The sequence below is a fragment of the Anser cygnoides genome, chromosome 3 (genome assembly GCF_040182565.1).
Source record: "Anser cygnoides isolate HZ-2024a breed goose chromosome 3, Taihu_goose_T2T_genome, whole genome shotgun sequence".
Lineage (NCBI taxonomy): Eukaryota > Metazoa > Chordata > Aves > Anseriformes > Anatidae > Anser > Anser cygnoides.
Window position 1 is genome coordinate 65,207,676 of NC_089875.1, and position 26,115 is coordinate 65,233,790.

At 42.9% G+C, this 26,115-nt stretch overlaps 1 protein-coding gene across 2 annotated transcripts in view; it reads right to left on the reverse strand.

Annotated features, from left to right (window-relative positions):
• Positions 1 to 1,344: 1,344 nt before the first annotated feature.
• The window catches only part of RSPO3 (R-spondin 3), a 60,727-nt gene continuing 35,956 nt past the window's right edge, over positions 1,345 to 26,115 (reverse strand). The window contains exons 3-5 of one of the 2 annotated variants that reach the window (XM_013175415.3): positions 25,473 to 25,619; positions 22,929 to 23,126; positions 1,345 to 2,394 (exon numbers count right to left, since the gene is read on the reverse strand). In XM_013175415.3, coding sequence (XP_013030869.1) covers positions 2,201 to 2,394; positions 22,929 to 23,126; positions 25,473 to 25,619 — 539 coding nt within the window. In that variant the 3' untranslated portion in view covers positions 1,345 to 2,200. Of the gene's footprint in view, positions 2,395 to 12,114; positions 13,745 to 22,928; positions 23,127 to 25,472; positions 25,620 to 26,115 lie in introns of those variants that run through there. The other variant, XM_048065544.2, reaches the window with a different exon arrangement.

Below are 26,115 nucleotides of genomic sequence, written 5' to 3' on the forward strand. Positions count from 1 at the left end.
GCTACAGCTCGAAGCACCGAATGCTGCTTTCTGTTGCGATGCCAGTCCCTCTCCACACAGAACTGCAGCTGGCACCTCATCTTTTGGTGGCAACACCTGAGCCTGGCAGCGGCAGGATTTCCCCTTCCCTCTCTCTGCCTCCCTCCAGCATCACCTGGAGCCTCAGTGTGGAGCACAGGTCCTGCACCCTCCACTTCTCTGACACCAGCTTCTCCTCGGCTGGTGCTGCCAAGACTGTGAGAAGATGCTGGTGGAGGAAAACTGCTGCTGTCAGGGTCAGTGGTGGGAGGCAGAGACCAGCACACTGCGAAGAAGAGTGTAGATAATTTACTTGGCGGAGCTGGGAACCTGCAGAGAGGCACCTCCCTTCAAGTTTCCACTGCTGGGTGCCTCGCACAGGCATTCAGCACACCCCACTTTTCCCTCATCCATTCAGACGTTGCTGTACACGAGGAGTGTTACACACGTATGACACTCATCTCTGTAAGACTCAGCCTTTAGTGTTTAGTTCTTCTCACCAGCAAAAATACGACATATGCACACAATCTGGGACCAGTTACACAAAGTTTTGACTAGTTCTCATGAAAGATGAAGCCAAGCTGTGGGAGCCTTAAACACCCGTGTTATTAGAGTACTACATCTATACACATATCATTAAGAGACAAAGTTCTTACGAAGCAGAATGTAGGAAACTATCCTGCGTTGCTGGTTGGATGATTAGTATCTTCCTCCAGAAGTCACTGAAAAGTCAGTGTTGGGTAGGGTCTTTTTCAATGTCCAAGACAGACTGTCTAGGCAAAATCGCTGTGAGAAAGAGCTAATGAGTAGGGACAGGAACTGGCTAGGAAGGCTTGCCTGCCGCGTTTTCTAGACCACACACCACACTAGGCAAGCTGCTACCCCTATGGAATCTACCCTTGGGAGAAGTGTGGCAACAAAGCAAATGTGATGAGTTGGCTCCTCAGTGTTTTTCTGCAAAAAGTAAATCCATTTCTGAGCAGAGAGGCAGCATATAGTATAGCTTGTGCTTCTCTTGAGGGTCACTCTAGCCACTGAAATAGCTAGAATGATATCCAGAGGTTTTGCTTGTTCTCTGAGCAATGGAAATTTTCACTTCTACTTTGTCAGAGAGAAGAACTAGGACAAGAATTTAAGTAAAATTGGACAGAAGTTTATAAATTCTTTTCATCAATAGACTTATGATTGTGGGTACTCTTTCACTAGATGAACATTGTGGCTGAAGTTGTGTCCTTTTCTCTCTATGAAGCTACTAAATTCTCCCCCCCACTCCCTCCAGCAGAAAAGCAGACAGCATCACTGTGAAAAACAAAGAGGGTTACGTGGTCTATTTCTCTGTTTTTTTATTAACTCAACATTGTCTCCTACAAATACGATTTGTCATTCACCAGAAGATTTGAAATGTAGACTTAAGTTACACATAGGTATAAAAAGCATAAAACAGCACACACTGTACCACTGTTTAGACCAGAAAACATTGTGTTGTCCCATAGATAAGAGCACTATTCAAGCTCAGCACCGTCACTTTCTGCCTCAGGGATTCAGTCTTCAAAGCTGCAGATGTTTCTGCTTCTTTTCCCTCAGCTTTTGAAGCCCTGCAGGCTTTCCCCTGGTGTTTCTCACCCACGTCTGGAGCGCGGACCAGGGAACCACAGGCAAATCCTCTCTGCTCCACCAGAGGTTATAAAACCTTGGGTTCCTACTGGCTCTTCAGAAATGTTTTCCTCCTTCTCGTAATATTTATGTACAATATATGAAGGGATACGATTTGCGTCTTTGATTTAGACATATCTCTTGCCTCATACTTAAACAATAACTTGAAAAATATTTTACAAAGAAAAAGAACATTGTTCATCTGAATGTCATTCATTATTATATTGCTATATTTTATACCCTATTATTAATATATACAAAAATTCTTATTTGCCTTTTACAGATGCATGGAAGCATATAATATAACAGTTTTAAAGTATCCCATTTTTAGATTTTATTTCTTGGCTCATCTCAATCTCTTTAATAAACTATGGTTGCTTGGAGAATATAGGAAGTATTTGGAATGTTGTTTAGAGTTTAATAATAACTGGTAGCATTGTCCATTTGCGGCCTGAATGGTTGGAGCACCTGTCAGGGCGGTCTGGTAGAGATAGCAGCATCATAAGACTTAAACAATCATGGAAGGCTGTTAATGTGCAGTGTCGACGGGTGCCAGGGTCTGTTCTTTATTGGGGGCTTTTCGTTTCTTCGGCTGCGTTTTGTTGTTGTTTTCCCTCTGTTCTCGGTTCTGTCTTCGGGCTACTCGCCCTTTGCTTTCCTGTCTTGTCTCCTTACTTTCGTCTTTGTTGGACTTTTTTCTTTTCTCCTCCCTATTTTTTTTCCCTGAAATAAAAATGATGACATGTTAGATGATTTGCTCAGGCTGCTGCAATTTCTCACTCCCTTGCCCGTAAAGCCCAGGATTAGCACCTCCCGTTGGAAGCTGGACACCAGTACCAGTGCCTGGAAGTGTCCAACTCTTCACCAAACCATTAAATTCAGCAGCTGGCCTCACACCTCCCATCTGACTCTAAGCAAAGAGGTGGAAGTTCCTTGGAGAGTCACAGTGTTTTAGAGCTGGTATAAATATATTCCCATCTCCCACAGCCAAGGGCACAGCTCCAGGTACTCCACCAAAACACAGCAGGTTTGAGGACTTCTGTGGCCTAAGCCAGGTTGCACTAACTGACTGGTCTAACTTTATAAACTGTATAAACTGCAATACTACTGTAAATAATCTATCCCTCTTAACTGCAGCACAAATACTTTTTGCTTTGAAATATCAGCAGAGATAACCCAGGCTTTCCTACACCAATGCTGGGGTAGTTACACAAACTTGACAGTAGCTCTTGTGGCTGAGGATGTTGAATACCTGGAACTATTCCCATTCCAAAAACCAAAACTGGGATTTTTTGACACCTCAATGAGCTCTGTGGGAGTAGGTCATAGTAGGGGAGTAGGCTCAGGGCAGTGGCTTGCTCTGAGAACAGATGACCATCCAAGGTCAGATAGAGTAGGGGTACTCTACCATCCAAGGTCAAGGAGGTCAGATAAAGGGAGAGAGATTCAGAGGAGGAGAGGAAAAGGCAGACGGCAAGGAGTAAGACTGAGATGTGAGGATACACTGTACCCTCTTCTTATCATGTAGCATAGAATGGGATATTTTACAGGTTCTTCATTCCTGACCAACTCTGCGATTGGAGAGCAAGGGAAAGTTTAGATGCAGCTGTTGAGTCAAGCAGGGACAAACATCTGATTTTTTCATCTGTCACTGTTGAAACACGCAGTAAAGCTTTAAATGTAAAATGGCTCCTCAAACTTTCAGTAACTAGTCAGATATGACCCCAATACACACACACACACCTGCAGAATCCCTCTCTGGATTTGGCAGTGCCACCTACGATACCTAGGGGTGAGCAGGGCAGACCTGCAGGATGGGCATGCGAGGCTCAGCAAGAGCTAACCACTGCTGGGAGAGCTCCACCCAGCAGTGAGCGCACGTCTTACCCTGCCGTAACGCTGTCTCTGACTAATGGATAAATGACAGTATGGAATTTCATTCCAGTGGTTTGTAAATACAGTTGGCCCAAGATGAAATGTTGCTTGAATGGAAACTGTCCAGGCATTCAGTGTTTGACATTGTTCACTTGGTAATTGTCCAAAATCCTTCAGCTGTGACTTCCTAGCCACAATTCCTTAAGCACATTGGAAAGATGCTTAATGGTTTCCCTTTCTGTCATGGATCAAGATGTATGTATTTTTATATCTGTGTGTGAATATATAAAGAACGCACACGACTATATGTCTGCAAGTTTTGAGGGAGACCTGACATCCAGCTAGAGACCCACCTAGGCATGCTTTTTTTCTTTTGCTCAACCTACATAGGATGAGCAAAACTGATTTCTGGTAAGTACTTAGAACTCAGTCCTACTTATCCTCTGCTCTGAGGATGACTAATGTGGAGTCCTCTGTGCAGTTTTATGTGTGGTTTAATGCCAATATGTCCATATTGATGAAGTTTGTGAAAGGTTTGTCTTCTAGTTCTGTGCTGTTCGGGTAATGTGGTAGAGCGCTGAAGGGCCATCTTTGTCTAGGCTGGTTTTTTTATGTCTTTCCACCACAACTTCAAAAATTGGAGGTTTTACGTCGGAGTGATGTTACTCCATTTTATGCTGCCCAGCCCTTGGTTCAGCGTGTACCCGAGGGAAGAGTCTCCCAGCAATGACATCTTTCCGTGATATCTGCTAGCATTGGGGTGCAATCGGAGGTAGATTCCTGCATGTATCCCCCTCCCTGCTCATACCTATGCTCTCCTCTTCCCAGAGATTTGTTCCCGAATATTTTTTCTATGGCACAGAAACGGTGAAAACTCTTCCTAAACGCAGGAGTTTGGCCGGGTGAGAAGCGCAGGAACAGCACGGGCCGTTCCAGCCCCCGAGCTCCTCTACACTGAGGACGCCAAGGCGAGGGGGGCAGGGGCAGAGCCGGAGCCCCCCGTCCCTGGAAGGGGCGGTCGGGGGGCGCGGGGAACCGAGCTGCGGCCGCGCGGGGGCGCCCCGGTGCCGCGCCGCGATCGCTCCCGGTCGGTGCGGGGACACCGCCGCGTCCCGGGGGCTGCGGGGTCCCGGGGAGAGGTGAGCTGCCTCTCCTGGCGGGTCAACGAGCCCTTCTGAAATAGCAAAATAAAATAAAAATTAAAAGAAAAAAAAATAGGGGGATAAATCTTTTTAAATAGGAGACCGCCAAATGTTTCCGAGCGAATGTTTTGCTCGTGGGTTCGTGAGATTCACATAGGTGTGTGAAGCAGTTAATTCGTCATTAAAACAGCTTTTATTCCAAAACCGAAACTTTGTATGGCCAGCTGTGCTGGAGGAATTAGTCTACAGGCACTGTGCAGTCTTTTCTTGTAGATGGGAGATGCTTTGCTACTTCTAATGCTACAGCGTTGTATATTGAAGTAAATCTACAGACATGCCGTAATGCTGAGAAGTGCAGTAGTTCAAATTAAATGCAGATGGTGAAATTAATTCAGAGAACAATATAATTACATGTCAAAGCAGCTTAAAGGTGCTGAGTTCTTGTTAATCTAATTTATAGCCCACGGTCTCAGAAATCCCCACATCTGCATTTATGTAATCCGTGCTGGAATATATCTTGAAATATGCAAACCAGACCATTTCAGAGATGTGTTTGCATTATTGCATCAGATGTGAGGTTTCCACTAAATCTATAACACATCTTGTGGACTAAAAGGAGCAAAGGTTGGTCACAGTTCGGGAGAACTTGGGACTTCTGTACATCCTAAAAAAAATCATGGCTGAAGTGGAATAACCACTGCAGGTTCCAGATTTTGTCATCTTTAGGCATTGTCCCTTAGTCTCACCCTGTTATATTTGGCTACAGTTATGACATACATTTGTTCATATATGTTATATTTATATCGTATATATCATATTTGTTCACGTCTCCCTTCCGTGGGCACTGAAACCCCAAACCACAGTAAGAAGGCATCATATCTGATGGTGCAAGCTGCTTTGCTTCGGTGGGGGGATGTCACAGGGTAGGTCTCATGGGGTGAAAGAGGGGTGAGAGTCTGGCATCAGGCATTGGGGATAATTGTATTTCTTTTGGAGAGATCGTTCCCGTGAATAAATTTACCCTGGGAGAGCAGAAGGGGCAAGAGGAGTCCCAGAGCTGCATCTGGAGGGATTGCAGGCACCTACGTAATAAGCCCCTATCTGGAAGGGTCCTGGCACTTCCACTGTGCATGTCACCACGGACCACAAAATCCTCCCCACTACACTGCAGTCAGCTGAAGGGCTATAATAAGAGACCACAAGCCACAGCTGTAACGTGCCACAGTGTTCTTTCACACTTCTCACAGCCTCAGCTGACCCCTCAGCGCTTTCCCTGCTGCAGGAGCACGGTCAGCACCCGTGCTGCTGCCCCTCAGTACCCCACAGAGCAAGGGGATAAACTCGGGGGGCCAAGTGCCACCGTTTCACGTCCCTGCTCCTTCCCACCTATCTGAGACATTTTTCAGTCCAGTTAGGGATGTCACCCCTTCCTCACTGCACTGCATGGACGACAGCATGATAACCTGGAAGAAGCTGTGCCAAGTGAAGATACCAGTAAGAGGACCATGCCCCAGGCTTTAAAATCACTTACTACAGCTCTGTCTGTAATCCAGTCATGTTGTGTTATGCAAATGGACAGCTCACTCTCATTTCCACGAAAAGTGACACTTTTTTTTTTTTTTCTGGAACACAAGCTGTAGCATGTACTCACACTACTTGCCAAGATAACAAGCCTCCAAAGCTGCAGCTGCCCAGTGGTGCAGAGGACATTGTCCTTTCATTCACAAGCCATTAGTGGCTGATTCATCTGGTAAAGCTTCTGAAGTTTAAACAGCATAGCTTTCTTATCAGCGATCATTTCTTTCCTAGTATGGTGGCCCTGTTTCATAATCACTACATCTACAGGTGACCAAAATGGCAAGGGTTACCAATTTCAGAATCACCTAGGTGCTACGTGGCTCAGTTCATTTCCTCTCCTTGCTTTTATTCCTCTTGAAGATGCACCAACTGTTGAAGCAAGGGGTAAAAAATTTAAAGGAGCTAAGGTCCAAAGGCATTTAAGGAGCAATTACTTTACCCAGACATACGTTCTCCTGCTGTTGGGATGCATGAAGACAGCCTACCAGGCCTCCATGTACCAGTCCAGATGGGTACAGATCTTAAGGTATGTTTGTATCCACTGTCCTTGGATACCCCAAGATACCTCAGATGATGCAGACATACGGTTGAGCAGCTGCATTAGGGGACTTGGTGACTAATGTACTTGCCTGTCTCCTCTAGAAAATGAAAATAGTTTTCTAGATGCAGACTGGAGGGGCTGTTGGAGCCTGAGACCCACAGTAGTGTTTCCATGAGATTTAGGGTCCTTGAACTTCATTTGTCTCTGAAAATTTCATTTGCCTCTGGACTATTAAATTGCATTCACTTGAAAAATATTCTTACTAACGTTATGTGCTCTAACCTGTCCTTGCAAGGAAAGGACAATGCTGAGGCAGGCACATGACGGGGAATGAGAACACTGTCTAAATACAGGAATAGATCAGGCCTGCACAGCATCCATTTGCATAAAGCAGGCAGAGGGGAAAGGAAGGAGGCTGAGCAGATTAATGATGCTGAGGCAGGAGATGTCAGAAGTTGCTGCTGTAACAGATAAAGAGCAAGAGCAAGCTGTATCCCATTTAGGCATATGGGAATTAGGAAGGGATCATTTCTTCCATGGGCTGCTTGAGAAATGGCACTGCTACACTCATGAGGTCATAAGCAATGCTTATGGAAAGTCCCTGGTCTGAACTGAACTCTGCAGTAGGAATGGGTTGGAGCTGTCTTTCTTGTGCCATAGAAAAGACATTGTCAGCGCTTGAAAATATAAGAATATCCTCCAGTCAAAGAGAGACGGAGGAGGAGGATTTCTGTGATGAGTTCTGTTTGCTGTTTGTGGAGGCATTTATTGCTGTCTGTTCAGAACAGAGCCCGTGGGCATCCATTTCCTTTGCACTTGCCTGTTGGGACTGAGGAAATTTCTTAGCAGCCTTGTTTTAATCAGCACTAATGTGCTAACAACAGCAATTTTATAATTACATAACAGTTTGCATCTTATAAGACCCCACAGCTTATAAAATCTCAACAGTGTTTCCAAAGACAGGAAACTCATGGCTATTTAGCAGAGCAGAAAACCGCTCCACATTGTTTAGGATGGGAAGTGACATACACCATGCTGGTATTTAGGAAAGTGGTGTTCTCCCTCCAACCTTTATGCTGAGCTTGCACTGAGATTTTTAACAGTGACTTCTGGATGGGATTTGATTTTTACAGCTCTTCTAAATTCTGCAAAAAGGTAGATGACTGCCCAAAATCACCATATAATTCTCATTTAACACTAATGCAATCAGATGACAACAGAAAGATTGGAAATATTAGTGATTGGTACCAAAAAATCTTTCCCTGTTAAAGTTTCAGGATACTGGCAGAAATCTATAATAGCTGATTTTCTTTATAGGCACCAATAATCCAAGTCCTCCCACTAGCCCAGATTGAGGTGATAAATATAGCCCGTTTTAGAGACTTAGTTCAGCTGGTGCAGGCTTTTGAGCAAACCAGAAATAAAAATGTGATGCTGCATTATGTCAGAGACTCATGTTTAGTCTGCCTCTCTAGAAATAATCAAGAAAAGTTATACATGATAAGAGACAGATGCTTGTGCCTCAGCAGACATTTGAACTCTTTCTAGTACAATAGTAAAAAAGAGAGAAAACACCCAAAGAAACTTGTTTCTTTAGTACTCAAATTTCTACTCAGAGTTTTTTGAAGAGAGGGATAAACAAGAGAAGCCTTTTTCCTTGGCTTTACTTATGATGATATTTGCATTAATGTAACCTGACAATTCGTAAGATATTCATACAATCCAAATGTTTGGATGCATCCCTGTGCAGGCAATGCAGAATGGCTTTTTCCCTAAATGAACATGACTTTGTACTGGGCTATGTTGACGATCCCAAAGTGGATTTGCTGATGCTGACTATAACACGGACCAGGTCATCAGTTTCTGCCTCAGTACAGGACCTTCAGTTGTGGCTAGCATTGTGTGTGTGCATGCAAACAGAAATGCGTGCGTGCAATACACATATCTGTACATACATACAGATATAACCCCACTGCTCTGAAGCTCACGTAAAGCACAAGAGTGCAAGGTAGGAAGCCCCAAAAGCAGTGGGTTGGGCCAGAAGACCTCCAGAGGTCCTGTCCAGTCTCAACCACTCTGTGATTCTGTGGCTCTGCTCCCAGTGGGTGACGCTCACCACCTGGAGCACTGCCGAGATGTCGGAGGGGAAGCCAGGAAGCGGAAAATCCCACCTTGATGCATCACTGGGAGCTCAGAAGTATTTCTAGTCTAGCTATGCTCTTAACCATGTCCACTAGCACTTAAACACAGCCATCTGGAGGACTGCTCCTGCCATCTGTACTGTAGAGTGGTTAGAGAGGTCCCTGGCACGGGCCAGCCTCCAACATCTCCCTGGCACACTTGAGAGCCAGCCCAAGCCAGGGACTGTTCCCATGTGGCACTCTGAATTGAGCCACTCAGTTCTGGAAGCAGAGAAAAAGCTTTTATCGGCATGCCAAATTGCTCTGAGTGCTGAGTGGCCCACAGCGTGGATGTGGCCTGGCAATGCCATCCAGCACCAGCGCCAGGGAAGCTGGGGATCTGGCACTGTTTCCTTTGCCAGGATAGGCACAGCCATGCGTTCCACCTGGAGCCTTACATCTCTTTAAGTTTCCCGATACCCCAGGAAGATGAAGGAAGACGGGGAGTCAACAGGATGCCACGCTGGCCTTGCTCTGCACGGTTCACTTGTCCCGTCTCCTCTGCGCTCCGTTTGTTTGCTTTCCCACCTGGGGTGATGCCTGTGCTGACAGGTGGATGGGCGCCCCCGTGCATTTCGCAGGTAATCCTGGCCAGCCTGGCTGATTGATCAGCCAGTCGGCAGAGGCTGATATATACGCGGGAGGCAGCTCCTGATGGATCCACTCAGCAAAATCATCAGCCCAGAGCCAGGGTTCTATTACTTCAATTTGCCAGAGGCCTGATTCTGCCCTCTGTTCTACCTGCTCAAGCATGCCGAGGTCACCAAGGTTGTTTTCTGGTGTACATGAAGGGAGAATTTGCTTTCAAGGATATTTTTCACAAGCAAGGTGTTGAAAAATGACTGTTTCTTTCTGTTAAGTGCCTCCAATATCTGTGTACTATTTCAGTTGGCTGAAGCATTGATCTTCCCCTCTCAAGGAAATGCCAATATTTCCAAATACATTTTCATCCTTAAAATGACAGGTCAGGTTTCTAAATTTCACACAGATCAGTGACAGCAAAGGTCCCCTTTCAACAACAGTCATGAAACATTTCACTTTGGCCACTCTACGTTTTCTCACCTACTGAGAAGATACCTGGCAGCTCAGCAGGCAGAGAGCAGCTTGGGGAGAAGGGGATTGGGAATACCGAGTCCTGGGCGGCCTCTGAAAAAGGCTCAGGAAATTTTTTGTGCCAAAGGGATTCAGAGTTTAGCCCTATGAAGCTTGAGGAGCTCAGGTGACCAAGATGTTCTCACAGGGATCTCAGGTTTTCAGGCTCTTGAGTCCTTGTCAGCCTGCCAGGTGGGCTGCCAAGGGCCCTCCCAACAGACAAACTGGCAGAACGCTAGACAGAAACTTAACACAAAGGCAAAGTTGTTTCAAAACCTGTCTGCTTTCCACTGGGACTTCCTTGAAATCAGCATATTTCTGGGAAATGTGATGACTTTGACAATTTGGTATTTTCCATTCCTTTGGAAAATTCAAACCTATAAAATACTAAAAACAAAGATTTCTAAGAAGGGGTCATGGAGGACATGCATAAAAAAAAATGAATGCAAATATTTTAACATTGCCCATAAGTCTTCAATTTGAAATGAATCACAGATAGAAATTGTCCATGTAAATTTTATCAAGGCTTTTTTTTTTTTTTTTTCCTAAGAATGTGATAAGTTTATTCTTTTTTAATCCCTCTGGGAATGAACTGTGAGTCTAGAGCTGTTTGTAGTAACACAGACTTTGCACACTGAAGTTAGCAGCCGGCTTTATGAGTAGCTTGAAGTGGAATGTGAAGAATGAGTATTGCATGTGGTGATGCATCACTGGAGTCCACTTTATTTGGTATACTTTATAAACTGACCACCACGCCATTTAGATCCGGTATGAATGAGGTTAGATGGCCCACAGGATAGATGAGATGCAGCTCCCACTGGGATGAGAAAGCAGCCTCTCATGACACAGGGCACCAGGCAGCACTAAAGAAAGCTTGTAACCGCCTGAGATCTGTAACCCCACCAGGAGATCTGTGCTGTGTCCTCTCTGGCACTGTTCCTACCAGCAGTCTATAATGGCAGGCCAGCAGAACTTGCTGCAGGCGTGTGTTTTTCTGCTTGGTGCTCAGGGGGTGCCTGAAGAGAGCTACAGCAGTGCTGGTAAAATGGTAATAAGCCTGGGCATTACACCTGTAAGCATGCCTGTGGGGTGTGTGCTGCCTATACTATGGGGCCGGTTACAGGAGCCAAACTGTAGGGTTTCAGAAAGGTTCAAGGGAACCAGAAGCAAAAGCAGAGTGAGTGACATTTCCTCTAGTAGGACGCATGGCAAGAAGTCAGGACCTTTTCTAGACTCTGAAAACTGGGACTGTAGGGACCAGCAGTCTCTTTCCAGCCACCTCCTTTCTCCATCTGAAGAAGAACCTGTACACCACTCAACTATATTAAAGAGAATCCCATGCCTCTCTTTAAAACCAACTAACTAATCACTTTCCCGCCTGCTCCAAGAATATTCAAATTAGTCACAAACAAAACTACCCACTGTTTCTACAAACCTGACTGCTGCCAGCTTTTGATAGAAACTCCTTAAGCACTCTTCTATTACACCTGAGGCCAACCCCCACTAAAACCAATAATATTTTTCAAGGTTCTGGTATGACATAGTCTGAAACACTCCATAGGCTGTTATACAGAAGTGTAGAAATCTCAGGGACAAAAAAAAAAAAAAAAGTAAACACTTGGAGCATACGTACATAGTAAGATGTATCCCTGTAAAATATATGTGTAAGGATACATTACAGTATCCATGTAAGATACTAAAAAAGGTATGATGCGTTGTGCAATGAATAGACAGACCCCCATCCCAACGTCAACCATAAACTCTAAGAAGTTACTTTAAATTTTTCATGTACTTTTGCAAATGTTACCCAAGATTCTTGTATGTCTCCACTTAGAGGCAGTTAATTTCTGTACTCTGAAAGAATGAGTTGCTTTCACTTACGAAACAGAAGTTCCATCAGTCTTAAACCTGAAAATGCCCTATAGAATTCAGAGGGATTCACAGAGACTCTTCCATCTCTGTGTTGCATATTCCACCATGTCAGATTTAAACTTAAGAGATTCGCTTTCATGGCTTTAGTTTGCTTTAAGAACACTGGGGAAAGAAAAAAAAAATCCAACACCTTAAAATAGACTGTGGATGGGAATGTGATCCTTCATCTTGGTAGTGGACTCTTTTTTCTTAGTACAGTCTTTGTATGAGGGAATCCCCTCATGTTCCACAACTGTAAAATGCAGATAACACTTCCTTGATTTTGGTTAGTGCTTTGGAAGCTACAGATGAAAACCACTACCGGTACAAATCAAAGCCGTTGAAATGGATGGAAAGGCTCCTCCTTACTTCAGTTAATGTTTTAAAGGACTGAACATCATGCTTCAATCACACAGAACGCTCAGGATCCTCCTTTAGAGTATCATTTCCTTGCTCATGCTTAAAGGTAGCACGGGCTAGATCTCCTACTGGCATTCTCTCCCACCACCCACATCTTTACAAGAAATAAAGTCAGTTCTCTGGATTTAAACTGAATCCTTCTGGTTTAGCAATGCACATTTCTACTTAAGCAATAAACATCTGTCGTCTGCCATTCATTAATATTAATTATAAATGGTGACTAGCTCATGGGATCCAAGTCCACCAGCTGAGATTTTTCCAACTGTGACCTTGTTAGGGTTTGTATAAAAAGTGTTCAGAAGGGTCCTTCCAAGGCTGAAGCCAACAATAAGTGCAATCTGCAGAGTACAGAGTTTAGATTATGCACTTAGAACAAGGGAAGTTGGAAAGGGTGATGGGAAGTGGGGGAGGGAGGAAAGGAGAGAGTACAGGGCCTGAAACGGGGCTTCTTTAAATGCTTAAGTGTTTTAGACCTTTCTGTAGGCTAATGACAGGGAGAGGCATTGTCCATAATGAGACTGGGCCATCCATTAAACATTACTGTAAATGAAAGGTTGCATGAATTAAAGGTTGTTCATCTCATGTTTCAGGAATGTAGCTGTGTTTCATGTCTGAAGCCTGTTTTCCTTTTAAACGGAGTTCTTCAGATGACAAATGAGAGAGAGAATTTCAGAAAGCAAATGGGCAGAAGTAAATACATGCTTAAGAACAAAGCAGAGACATAACTGTAGCTGTAAATCTTTATGCGGGGGCTACTGTTTGCCATAGATATTGGGGAGGATTAGGTTAAAATCAAGAAATTTCATTACTAGGTCATTTTGCTTATAAGCCAAAAAACGGTAGAAAAATCCCCACAGTTAATCATTAAATTCTTGCCTGTATATGATTCATTTGCGGACCACTGGTCAACCCTTTTACTATCATTTCTTGTTTCAAGGAACTAAAAATAGAAAATTTTGGAAATGATTTTTCTGAATTTTGCATTAAAGACATGGCCAAAGAACTGTTATGACAAATGATCTTTCTTCTCTTTATTTTCTTGCCACTGCAAAATGACTTCAACAAAAATTAGCAAAAATTATTGTTTGCATCAGTTCTTAACATTAACTCTTCTTTTTCTTTCTTTCTTTCTCTTTTTTCTTCTTTCTTTCTTTCTTTCTTTCTTTCTATTTCTTTCTTTCTTTTTTCTTTCTTTCTTTTTCTTTCTTTCTTTTTCTTTCTTTCTCTCTCTTTCTTTCTTTCTTTCTTTCTTTCTCTTTTCCTTTCTCTCTTTCTCTCTTTCCTTCTCTCTTTCTTTCTCTCTCTCTCTCTCTTTCTCTCTTTCTTCTCTTTCTCTCTTTTTCTCAAGCCTAAACATGCAACAATATTCTCCTCATGGGCCATATCCTCACCTGCTTTTAAAATATACATAGCTTCATTGACAGAGTGGAGCTAGCTTACATCTCTGGTGAATTAATGTGACATGCCCACTGAAATTTTCTCCAAGAAAATCCAGCCCTATACTCTCTATAACAATGGTTCAAAGCAGGTAAATGCAAAGAGGAACATGGCAGATATACCAGCAATGCAGGATGCATACACTGAACAAAATAGAAAGAAAGTTGGTTTTGATTCCCTGCTTCAGGCCCAAAAGAAAATCTGAACTTGGTAAAGGCAGCAGGAGGCTTCATTTTGATGTCAATGAATAGATACTTGAACTTTTGCTCTGTAAATGTGCAATGTGCTGTCTCTCTGTGGAAGCCTTACAGAAGGCAATAGGCGTGAAGAAATTTCATGGACATTTTGTGGTAATTTCAGAAATGTAGGGAAGCCTATCAAAGCATTATCTAGTCCCTTACTGGACTCTGTGGCTGGACTACTATACTCAGACTGTCTCTGATGGATGTTTGTTTAACCTCTTTAAAAATCTTCTGTGATGGAGATTCCCACAACCTCTTGCCTGATCTTTATGGTCTCTGATAACAACACTGGATGTTATCTCATTGGGAACAACCTGAAGCTCCTTTGGAACTTTATAATGAAACGTTATGGCAGCGAGTGTTTTCTTTTTCAGAGCTATGAGGCTGGAAGAGAGCTGGGAGGTGGCAGCTTAAGCAGACCAAAGGCTACAACAGGTGTCAGAGCTGGCAAGGGGAGTGTGCTGAGAGAGACAAGGAGACTGGAGATCCAGAGACCCGGCTGGGGAAAAGCAAACAGAGCTGCCTGGGTGGGGAAGAACAGACAAATACCCAGAAAGATGAGGAGAAACTGCAGCCAAAAAGTGCTTGTTTTCACTTTGTTACAAAGGAATGTTGAAAATCTCTTCGTTACAGCTAGGTCCAAAGTATTCTGAAGTCAATGGGATTTCAGTGGGCCTTGGATCAGGCCCTTTAAAAGAATTAGGCAGCTAATACAATAGTGAATGAGTGCCATTGCTTTCCACAATTTGCAGTGTTATAACAGCATTGCTATACATGGAAGTGTTCCACAGTCCAGGATTTAGCTGATTAAACAGTACTGTGAGTATCACCATCAGGCTTGAAACACCCACTGCCTGATTTACTCTGTAGCTCACATACCCCAAATATTTTGCATTCTTGGACTAAATTCGATAGATGTACTACCAAACTGCTTTCTTGCATATGTTCTTCTTTCCAGGTCATACAAGCCAAAATGGTGAGGGGTTTAGATCTCCAGATGGCAAGGGCTGAGTGAGCCTTGCTGTCAGTAGCCACTTCCCTACATCTTTACTTTGTGGGAATATTGCCCTAAGACAAGTAAAAAGCTTGCTGTGGTCTTCTGTGGAGTCAAGAGAAAGAAGTTGTCAAGGTATTTTGCCATGGCACACAGCCTTGAAGAGGACGATTTCCTATTCCAGCTGTCCCTCAGGAAGAGCTCCTTAAATTGCTAGAAGTTAGGGCGAGGACTTTGGAAGTATCAGCCTTGAGAAGTGGAGGGAAAGATGGATAAATGAAGATATGCAGGCAGACCAAGGAAGTGATGTGGGGTTAGAGAGAATGGTACCCTGCTCTTTCACAAGTGATCTCTCCCCTGCACCTGAGTGGAGATGGTAGCCAAAGTTTCCTATTTTTGTCTCCCTGAAACACAGTGATATGATGCCACCAAAGGTGAAGGTGCCATGGATTAGCAAAGTGTGATAAGCAAGGAAAGAAGGGCAGAGAGCAGGCAGGCCCCTTTGTGTCTGCACTGGTGTGGGACTCTGGCCTGCAGCAGCTCTCTCTCTTCCCTCAGCCAAATCAGCAGAATAGCCCCAACTAGTCTGGATGCAGACCAAACGATGCTCCTTTACCTTGTGGTCAGGGAATGCACCTTTGCCTGCATTTTTTTAGCAGCGTAGACATAGCTGCAGATTTCACCTTCTAAAACTGTAGCTACCCTTCTTGATTCCAAACATTTCTATTCAGGACAGAAAGGTGGGGGACGTTTGGTGCTGAATGAATACCTGATGGGCACTTTGGAAGGGTGGAGGGAGAGGACTTGGTGACCTCCTGTTTTCGCTACAGAGCTCAGACATCTAAAAGATGCCAACCACTTCTGGAGCACAAGAAGTCTCCAGAAGGGAAGATCAGAAAGAGAAAAAGAGCTGACTTCTATCCCTTATTTGGTTTGGTGATCTGAGGAGGGAAGCTCTCGTGTCGTGTCATCCACACTTTAATAGAAGAATGCAGCCAGCTTTTTTTTTTTTTTTTTTCTGATTCACTTTCCTTACAGGAACAGTTGACCACCCACTTCTTTCCCAGATTTGACAGGACTGCCACAGTGCATAGTAATGTATGTGCAGAGGCACATGGCGTGTTTGTATTACCTGCTTGCACAGTGTATATGTGTCTGTCAGAACTGGGAGGTACGATGAGAATTTAATGTTCACACTAACACAAAGTAAACGTACCTGTAGCAAAATGCAGTATTTCTATTAATTAGATCAGATTTTAAGGTCCCAGTTTGCAGCTAGTTACCTAACATGACTTTCAGAAGTGCTTAACCATGATTAAATTTGGAAAGTGCTATGATTAAAGTTTAGAAATAGCTTTTTCCTATCTTTTCAGCCCTTGAATTCTAGTGCCAGTACATCCTTGATTATTAACTATTTCGGATTCACAAATCTCTCTGACTCATACCGATCCTCTTTTTCCCTTCTTAACCCTTCTCACCCTGGTCTCTTTTCTAGATGGCACCTATTTGTGCTGGCCAGTGGTGGCAGGCAGCCTTGTGCTGTCTACATCCTGCCTTGCTCAAAATATTTCCAGAAAGCTATTTCTCTTGATGCTGGAGGTAATGGATTCCCAGTCTCAACAGCCCTACTCTTGGAGGCTGGAAATGTGTTAAAGTTAAAGAGTCAAAACCCCTACGAGGAAAGGAAATGAGAGGTCCTCTTGGCAGGAATAAACAGAAAATAAACAACCAAACTCTTTACAAGACAGATTCCTCAATTATAGTAACTCAGGCCTGCAAAGGCCAGAGTTATGACCCATTGGCGTATGCAGAATGTAAACACGAGGATGCAGTAATTAGCTTTGTGTTCATCTTGAAGCTTCAGAAGTCCTGTGACCTGCCATGGAGTAAGGTCATTAACCATAACCACACGAGTGACCTTCACACAGGACACCCCATCTCTCACAGTTAGACTAGAGAACTGTGCACTGCAATGTCTCTGTGGCTCACATGCTCCAGTCCTTTTGCTTCAAATGTCACCGAGCTCTACATAAGGGAGAGGATGTGACTTTCAGGATGAGCTGTGATTGGAATATCTTACTTTACCCATGTAGCTATGCTTAAGACTTAAATATGGTTAAATAAAAATTCCAAGCATCAAAAATGTCCAGAATTGCCTTTTTATTTTCTTTTGTTTGTTTGTTTGTTTGTTTTTGAGAAAAAAATTGATTAAAAATAGTACACTGGGAAACTGTTGGCCTGCCTTGGGCTTCCCTTACCCTGGGAACAGACTTTCTCTTTACTGTGTGGAATGGTTAGGACCAGACTACTTATAGCTTGCTCTGTAAAAGAGAATTCACCTTTGAATAAGCAGGTGTCCAGCCATTAATAGATGTTTATCAACAAACACAACAAAACACTGCTCTAACCCTGATTTTGCCAGCACTTAATGAAATGAGTATTGCAAACAAGTATTTTTCAGGTCTACTTTTTGTTTTACTTTGGCTGACCCATGGATCCCCTGACACACGCTTGCCTTGCTTACTGAGTCAGCCTGGGTGAACCCTGGGTTAGATTTTGCAGTGTTACAAAGTCATTACACTGCAAATGGGGAAAAATTGTCATTTAATTCAAAATATGTAGAAGTTAGCAGGTAAAAGGCCACATCACTCACCCTAGACTGTACTTAGCAGTAACTGAGGGGAAAAAAGGGCACTTTCAGGGAGTAAATCATTTTGCCCTTCTCAGAATCCATCTAATGGGACCATGAATCCTCCTCCCCGGGTGCAGTATCACACCTTTAACATGACCCATCAATAACTTGCTTAGACATAAACATCTAATTTTTAGCATTTTTTTCCTTTTTCCTTTTTCCCTTTTCCTTTTTCCCTTTTCCTTTTTCCTTTTCCCTTTTTCCTTTCCTTTCCATACTAAAGGGCCAACTTTGTTAGAGCCTTCCGTGCTTCCTTTTTACCTGGATCCATATGGCATCAGAGTGTATACATTAGGGTGGGTAACTCAATGAGTTTAAGTTAAGTGAATGCAATTAGTTTATGGCCTAATATTTTAGGCTTGTTAGTATTAAGTTACACTGTTTTCAACTAAAGTAAAATCTTGATAAATGGCTTGGAATTTTTAGCTGAGTGGTGGTTTTGGAAGCCTAATGGACACCTGATAGGACTCCTTCCTCACACCATAGCCAACTGAAGACATTTTCAGACATAATCTGATTAATATGTTTGAAGCATTATGTGGACACATACCAACAAAGGCTAGAGGAGCTAGTTCAAAGAAACAACAGAGATGACCTGAGTATCAGCCTTCTTAGCTATTAAAATCAAAACTGTATTTTTATATTCACGTGTACACAATACAGTATAGAAACATATTTTTTTTACACATAGCTTTAATAGTTCCCCCAAACATATATGCTTCCTTCATTAAAACTGCTCAACACAAAATCCTGTTCCCTTAGTTCCCTTCTTTCAGCCGGTGTGCATCTAGAAATCAGCTCCTCAACTCAAAGGCTCTGCTTTCTGTCTTATTCTTGCTGCCTACCAAAAAAGAAACCACACTGTAACATCTATATTCTCCTTAGAGCACAAACCACTTCTTTTATAACAGCATCCTGCTTTCAGACTGTATGGGGTGACAATTACTATACTCTACAGTGAAAAAGAAATGTACGATTCTACATTCATCTCAACTTTTGTTTTCTTTTTTCACATCTAATGCTTTTTTTTTTTTTCCCTTTTCGGAACAGAACCTTTCATTGGTTTGTGTTTGCACAGAATGGAAACAGTTAGCATTCGTTCTCTCCTTTGAACATTTGAATGCCACCAACATACAAATGAGTGAATATATGAACAGGAAACAATTGAAATATATTATTTATTTGTTTACAACAATACAATTGTGTAACCAATGTAGCCTATTAGCCTGAATAATACTCAGCTTTCTAAGATACTTTCCCCTTTTGTAACTACCCACTTAGTCTTTTGGTGAGTGTTTTCAGTCTCTTCCAACTGATCAGAAAATGTTATCTGAAAGCATTTAAAAGTGACTACTCTGTGGGGGGGTTAGCTGGGACTGATATTTGTGGTGAATATTCTCTTCCATTTGGATGTGGGGTCTTGGCAGTGTTACTTGTGCATGAAAACATGCAATTCCTTCCCCACATACTTCTGGATGCAGTTCTGGCATTTGTCTTTTGACCAGTAACAGTTAGTCTCATACCCATTTGCAGACCAAAAGGGCTGCAAATTGCTTGTGTTTGGCCAAGCATAAGTAATTCAGCCAAGACCCCACATCCAAATGGAAGAGAACATTCTCCACATAACTTTCTGTTCAGTCCCAGCTAACCTCCCATTTTTACCTGACATTTATTAAAGCAAACAAATAATATTGATGGATAATTTACAACATTTCCCATGCTCTGCAAACTATGCTTTTCCAATATATCTGAAAATACATTCGCCATTTATGGACATGGATACTAGAAAGAGTTGACTATCAAAGTATGCCTTCTGCCAGTGCAGAAGTCAAGAAGATGTTAAGTGTAGAAAGGTAAAAGCAGCAGTGCACTGTGCTGAGGGCACAGAAGTATGGAAGTATGCTGGAGAGAAAGGAAGAAGAAACTGGAAATTGATATAATATACTCTTGTGGACTAAAAAGAACTGTCCATTGTGAGTTTAAACGAGGACAATTATGAAATAAATTGCAGTGAGGTTTCAATTGGACTGTATTATAAAAGGAGCCTATATGTGAAACACATGCAAATTGCTATGTCAAAACACATTGGAACCAACTAATTTAGTGCTAAAATGAAGAACCTTTTAGTCTAGTAAGGCTATTGGTAATCTAATTATTCCCTTTTTTTTGCATTCATTCTGGAAAAAAACCCTAGCATCTTCTCCCAGTAAAACTTAATTTAATAGCCAGTGAGGGGAAAAAACGAGTTGTAATAGATCGCACCAGCTTTAAGGACACATTTGCAGATGGAAACAAAAAAAGCTGTCTTCATTTGTTTTATCTTGCTTTGCATAGTTGTTCCAGAAACATGTTCTTTCTTCTGTGAGATAGCAGCAACTGAACTGACTAACATCCTGTCTCTGATCTCAACTTCTTGAGCAAAGTCATTGAGGCATCTGTGACGGACATACCCCGTCATCATGTGGTCTTTGCCCTTACTCCCTCGGCCACAGACATGTATTCAACGTGGAAACGGCAGAGGCTGACCAAGCTAACTCTGTCTTTGCTGCTGCAGAGGGAAGATCATTAGCAGCGCTGTCGGTAATGGCCAGCTCTGCCGCCAGACTTCAAGCCAGAGCTGTGGAAGCTAGGCTCCAAAGCAACTCCCAGGCAGCAACGTGGAGTTGTACAAGGCCAAACAGTATTTTCAAAATTGATTAACAGTAAGTATTTACTTTCCCTTCTCTGTCCAAAAGAGTTTTTGTTGTTAACTTGTCCTCCCTTCATTGACTGGACCAGCTAGCCATAAGAACAGAGCCTGGCTTGGCTTCTTGCGCCAGCCAGCACTCTCATGTTCAAAGGGGAACAGAGGTTTCTCTTGGAGTAATATGGGACAGTGACAGTAAGTAAGATAAGTTGCCTGGAGATTAAGTTGGAAAGCTTCATTTCCCTACTCCAGTAGGAACATAAGGAAAACCTTTAGCTTAATTCTCAGTTTCCTGGCTTGTGTCACCATAATCCATCCCTTCAAGCTGTTTTAACCTAATGTTTTAGGTGTGAATTTCCGTGGTTTTATTAAGGATTATCTTTTTTTTTTCTTTTTTTTTTTAATAAATTCATCTCCCTCTGAAGGTGTACAAAAGTGAGTAAGACATCTGTGGTTAGTGTTACAAAGGATTGTACAGTGGTGGATTTCAGAATATTAAAAAAAAAAAGACTCTCAGCCATAGACATACAAATCCTAAGGGCACAGGTAGTGTTGGAATATAGGTTACTACATCTGGCCGTATTTGTTTCTTAGGAATTGTCTACCAAGAGTAGAACAGGCTAGGATGTAGTCTGCGACTTGTTCAAGAGGAAGAAAAACAAAACAGTTTTATGCATATTGCAGGAAAAAAGACGATTCACAATTTTAAAGGAATTCTTGTGGTATGCAGTATTTTTCAAATATGGCTTGGCTAAGGTCCCATAAAACAAGAATTGACAGTAAAATACATGAGGAGTTTCTTTTAAAGTACTTACTACACAAGAACAGCAAATATTTCTCAAAAAGAAATATTTTGTCCAATCTGAAGATGTTGCCAAATTGCCATGACAAATACACGACATCATTATCACTTCAAAGAAAACCAACAGTTTTCAATTTCAAAATTAAAGTATGGAATTATATTTTCAGCTCTAGCAAAAGTAACCGGTATTAAAAAAAATTACACTTTTTGTCCAGTTACAGTGGGCTAACAGGGCTGTGTTTTTCAAGCTGTGCTGCTGTGCAGGAGCAGAAGTGTAATCTTCATGGACATTTTGAAGATAGAGTCTTAAGAATGAGGGAATCTGTAAATAGTTTGCCTTGGCTGCTCCCTTGAGGCAGCCACACTGCTCTACCTCTCCAAGGCACTGCTAGACACAGGGAGGCTGAATCAACCTCAGGAAGGTGAAATCTTAGGTTCCCATAAATCAGTCAATCTAGCCAGTCCTTCAGTGAGGGAGAGGCACCTGAAGCTCTCTGCTTCATAACATCCTCCTTCTAACATTTCTCTCCTCATGAGGTATATCCTGAGGGAACAAGCCAACCTTCAAAAGGATTACCAGCTCCCAAATCCTTTTATATTTCTACAAGTAATCTGCAGCAATCCTAGTGATAATTTAACAATAAACACTAAGTTACTTCTTGGTACCAGCAGCTCATGCTGGCTCACACACATTCAGCTGCTGCACCCCTTCCACTCATCCTCAAAATAGAAGAAAACCTGCTTTTGAGTTTGAAAGGTTTAGGGGAAATAGAAGGGATGGAGAAACGGGAAGGGTGGGGAAAATGGGAGAGACGGTGAAAAGGAAATGTTCCTGTGGCAATCCTGTGTCAACCACAGTAACTGCACTGGGGACAGAGCAAGTAACTTCCCTGCTACATTAAGGGGAGAATATTGAATAACAATCTCTATTGGGTAGAATTTGTATAAATTATTGTTTCATACACTTCTTAACCATGTTGGATGGCATCCACAAGGTCCTGTGATGGGGAATAAGGCTGACACGCTGGCTCATGTGGAGGGGCAGTTCTGCTGGCATTCTTGATAACTGGGCAAAACCAAGTGGAGTGTCCCTTGGCTGCCAAGCAATGTTGTGGTCTTTCCCCTACACTGGGACTCTGCAAGCCAGATGTAGATGGCAGGATCAGGCCACGTTGTTCAGCCAAAGCTATTACAAAGAGGTCAGGGTGGGAGAGAGGCCACAGCACTGTAATTGCAAGAATTATGGGCATACCTGTAGGGGAGCATGAAATAGGAACCAGTTTAGAGGAATCCTGTGGTTGAAGCATAAAATTTGACTGCCTGATACCCAACAAACAACTCCCACCATGACATGTTTTACGACAGACCTTTTTGCTCTGAGCTCCACATGCAACCCCTCATCTTGGCAGTTCTTTCAGCAGAACTTAGAGAGAATGCGCCTTCCCATCCAGCCCGCCCTGTCCTCTCTAGATCACACAAAGCGCATTTTCTCAGCAGCATTAAGACTTTATTTACTGCAGGCAAGGGCACAGCTCTCTCCAGCCCAAAGAACACCACATCAATGGGAACTTTGGTGAAACCAGCAGTCAAGGCCTGGGAATTCAGATGTGAATTATTAAACAAGCACAATACCAATCTCAAATTATGATGATGATAATGTGGTACCTTTTCCTTCCTTCTGACATCTCTTTCTTTGTACAATACATTTTCTGCTCTCGCTTGTAGCTGGGCAAGGATTGCCCCTTGCTGATGGATGTTGTACGATCTCTCTGACCCTTATTTCATTTCCTCTTTTGAAACCACATGTTTTTCCTTTCTTTGTGCAAGGGCTCCATGGACTCCACTCACTAGCTTCACAGTGCACTGCAACAAACATAGGACAAGCTGAGCCTGGCCAATACCTTTGTATACATAATGCATATGGTACATTCATTTTATTCTGCATCAGCCAAAAGGTAGCACAAATTAATGGAATTAATCAGGATTTGCAGCAGTGAATTGGGTAAATTTGGGCTGCTGAAGGTATATTACATAAAATAATGTCAAACAATTATGTCAGATGCTCTTTTGTACCCACTGTTTTGTAATTCTGTTCCTGAAATAGGGCAACAACATAAGAATTCGTTTCAGTGAAATCAGCTACTAGGGCCTGTTCTGAGGTTGCTTTGGTTTTGTGGAGATATAGATCCTTATAACCTCAGCAGAATTAAACTTTGGTGTGACAGAAGATTGAAATCATTGTGTCAAACTGCTGCGGTTGTTCTCAGAGGTATTGCATTTGGAAAAAAATAGAGTTATAATGAAACAACTGATATCAAAAGACATTACATTAAGAATCAAGCATCTTTGGTTATCTCCTGCTTGGTATTCAACTTAAATAATGAAAGAGCCAACATCTGTAACAAATACAATGTTTAAGTAGGCAAAGCAGAGGGATGTAATCTTTTAAGAAAAGTACAGGTTGCAGTTTCTAAACTACAGTGATCTGAATGTACATCCTCTACTATTGGGAACTCAAAGGTGTGCAGATGGACACTTGCCCTAAAAATATAGACAAAAATGGGAGCAACCCTTGGAGCTTCAAAACGTGCTCTTAATAGCTATGCTACTCTTGTGCCATCTCCTCAGTATCCTTCTCTTAACAAAAAGTAGTAAGCACTTATATTTATATTCCCATGTGTGCTTAAGACTATAAACCTCCTCTAAAGAAGGAAGGGATTCTTGCCCTTCTATCAGGAGGATTTTGTAAGTCAACATTTTTCCAGCTCCAGAATTTACTTTCAAATTTTTCAAAACCTAAAACTATAACTGACCTCAGGCAATCTCTGAGCCTTCCTCCAGTGAATCGTCATGTGGGTCATTTTGTTTTTAATATTACACTGGAGCTCTCCTGTTAAAATAATTGGCCTTCACGTGCACAAAAAGGTTCTGTTTTTCCTCTGTAGCTTTAAATGGCTTTTCCGAGTTGAGACTGAGTCATTGTTAAAGCAGCTAAGTCTACAGCACTTGGAAACAGCCACCAAGGAACAAAAATGATTTTCTGAATTGCTTTCAAAGATGAAAGTCTTTGCTAGAAAATAAAACCATAAAAACCATCACTACCACCTGAACTAATAAGCAAAAACCTACTGCACATTATTTTTACTCCTGCATCGCTTGCCCTGCAAAACAGGCCGTGCCAGGGAGAGTTATGTGCACGACGCCGTGGGGGAGGAGATTTCCATCACCGCCAGGCTGCGCCTAAGTGCTCCCTGGTTGCTGGTGGCTGAAGAGGTTACCGCTCCCGCCACAGCTCACAGCCCGCAGCCACCACAATTCACAGCCCGTGCACTAAAATAAGCTGAGCCCTGCCGCAGCCTCAGCGTGCCCGTGGCAGGGGATATGAACTGCAGCAGCCCACAGGCAAACACATCACTCTTTCTGCTTTCAGCTGCAGGGGTGGCGGAGGGATGGAGCAGACAGCTAGGTGTGGTGACCTCCAAACTCACCCTGGCTGTGAATAATCGGAGCTTGTGAGTCAGAGGCTGAAGAGATACAAAAGCGGTTCTCGTCTCTGCAGCCGTGAGTCACTGCAGCAGTGCCGCCAGTCTCATTCCTTCGCTGACAGCGCCGTGCTATTCGGCGTTTTGTTTTAATCCTCGCTGTCCGCAGTCAGGTGATTATACAAAAATATCATTTGGAATTTCATCTTTATGTTAATTTTTTAGCTTCTAGCCTTTGCCTCTGGGAAGGTAAGCTTCAAAATGCTGTTGTACACATGCTTTGAAGGGTCAGGTAGCATAAGGGACCGAAAGCAAAGCAGTTAGTATTTTAATCTTTAAACTAGGTGTGGGGCCTGGCTCGGGATTTTTGAACCTTTGATGTTAGCAATGCTGCATAACGCAGTAACAGCTCACGCCAGGGATGGATGTCCTTCTACCTCAGGGCAGGCCACACAGGCGGGATGACATGGGCCATATGTCCTGAGGCAGAACTGCTCTTAGCTTCAGGGCTGTGTCTTGGGGCACAGCCAAGCTTGCCTTTTGTGAAATGTCATGAGTTTGCTGTGTGGGGGAATACACCTTGTGATGCAGAACAAGTCCAGGGCAGATTTAAGTTGCCCTTCCCTGGTGCTGTGACTGATCTTGCAGCTCGTGCCCTCCACAGATTCCCTACCCCCCTGAGGAAACCAGAGAGGATCAGGCCGTTACACGACGGGGCCAGACTTACCGATACTAGCGCACTCCATCGTGTGGTTGTTGGCTTCCAGCCCATCAGGGCACTTTTCAAGGCACTTTCCACTGTACAAGTAAAACCCACTTTTACACTTCGTGCAGAAGTTTCTGGTGAAGCAGGTTTCACAGTCAGCTTTACATTCTGAAATGCAAACAGGCACAACGACGTTGATGATCTTTGCCGTGAAAAACCATGGGCTCTTTCATACACGCTAGAATTCAAGGCAAAACCACTTCACATGACTCTAGCATTGCAAAACAGTCTTCAAAGGTAAAAAATTATTTTTAGATCTTCCCTATGCCCTGTACATGCATTGAGGGGAGCAACAAGTGGTCTTAGTATGAGTCGGAGTTTAATAAGGATGGCCTGATGCTGAGTGGTCACACACTTTTATTCTTGCAGACCTGTGCAAACTGAAAGCAGAGCACAGCTTATCAGAATAACAATAGAGTACTTATGATCTACCTTGACATAGCATAGGTAATAACTAACTCCACCAGCTACATGTCCTGGACCCAGTTCCACACTATTTATCTCCATCTATCCAGAAGAAGTAAAACATGTTTTGTGTCAATGTAATTTTCATATTTTAAGTGATTTTCTCATGTTTGATCAGCAATCCTGTAGTATTTCATGC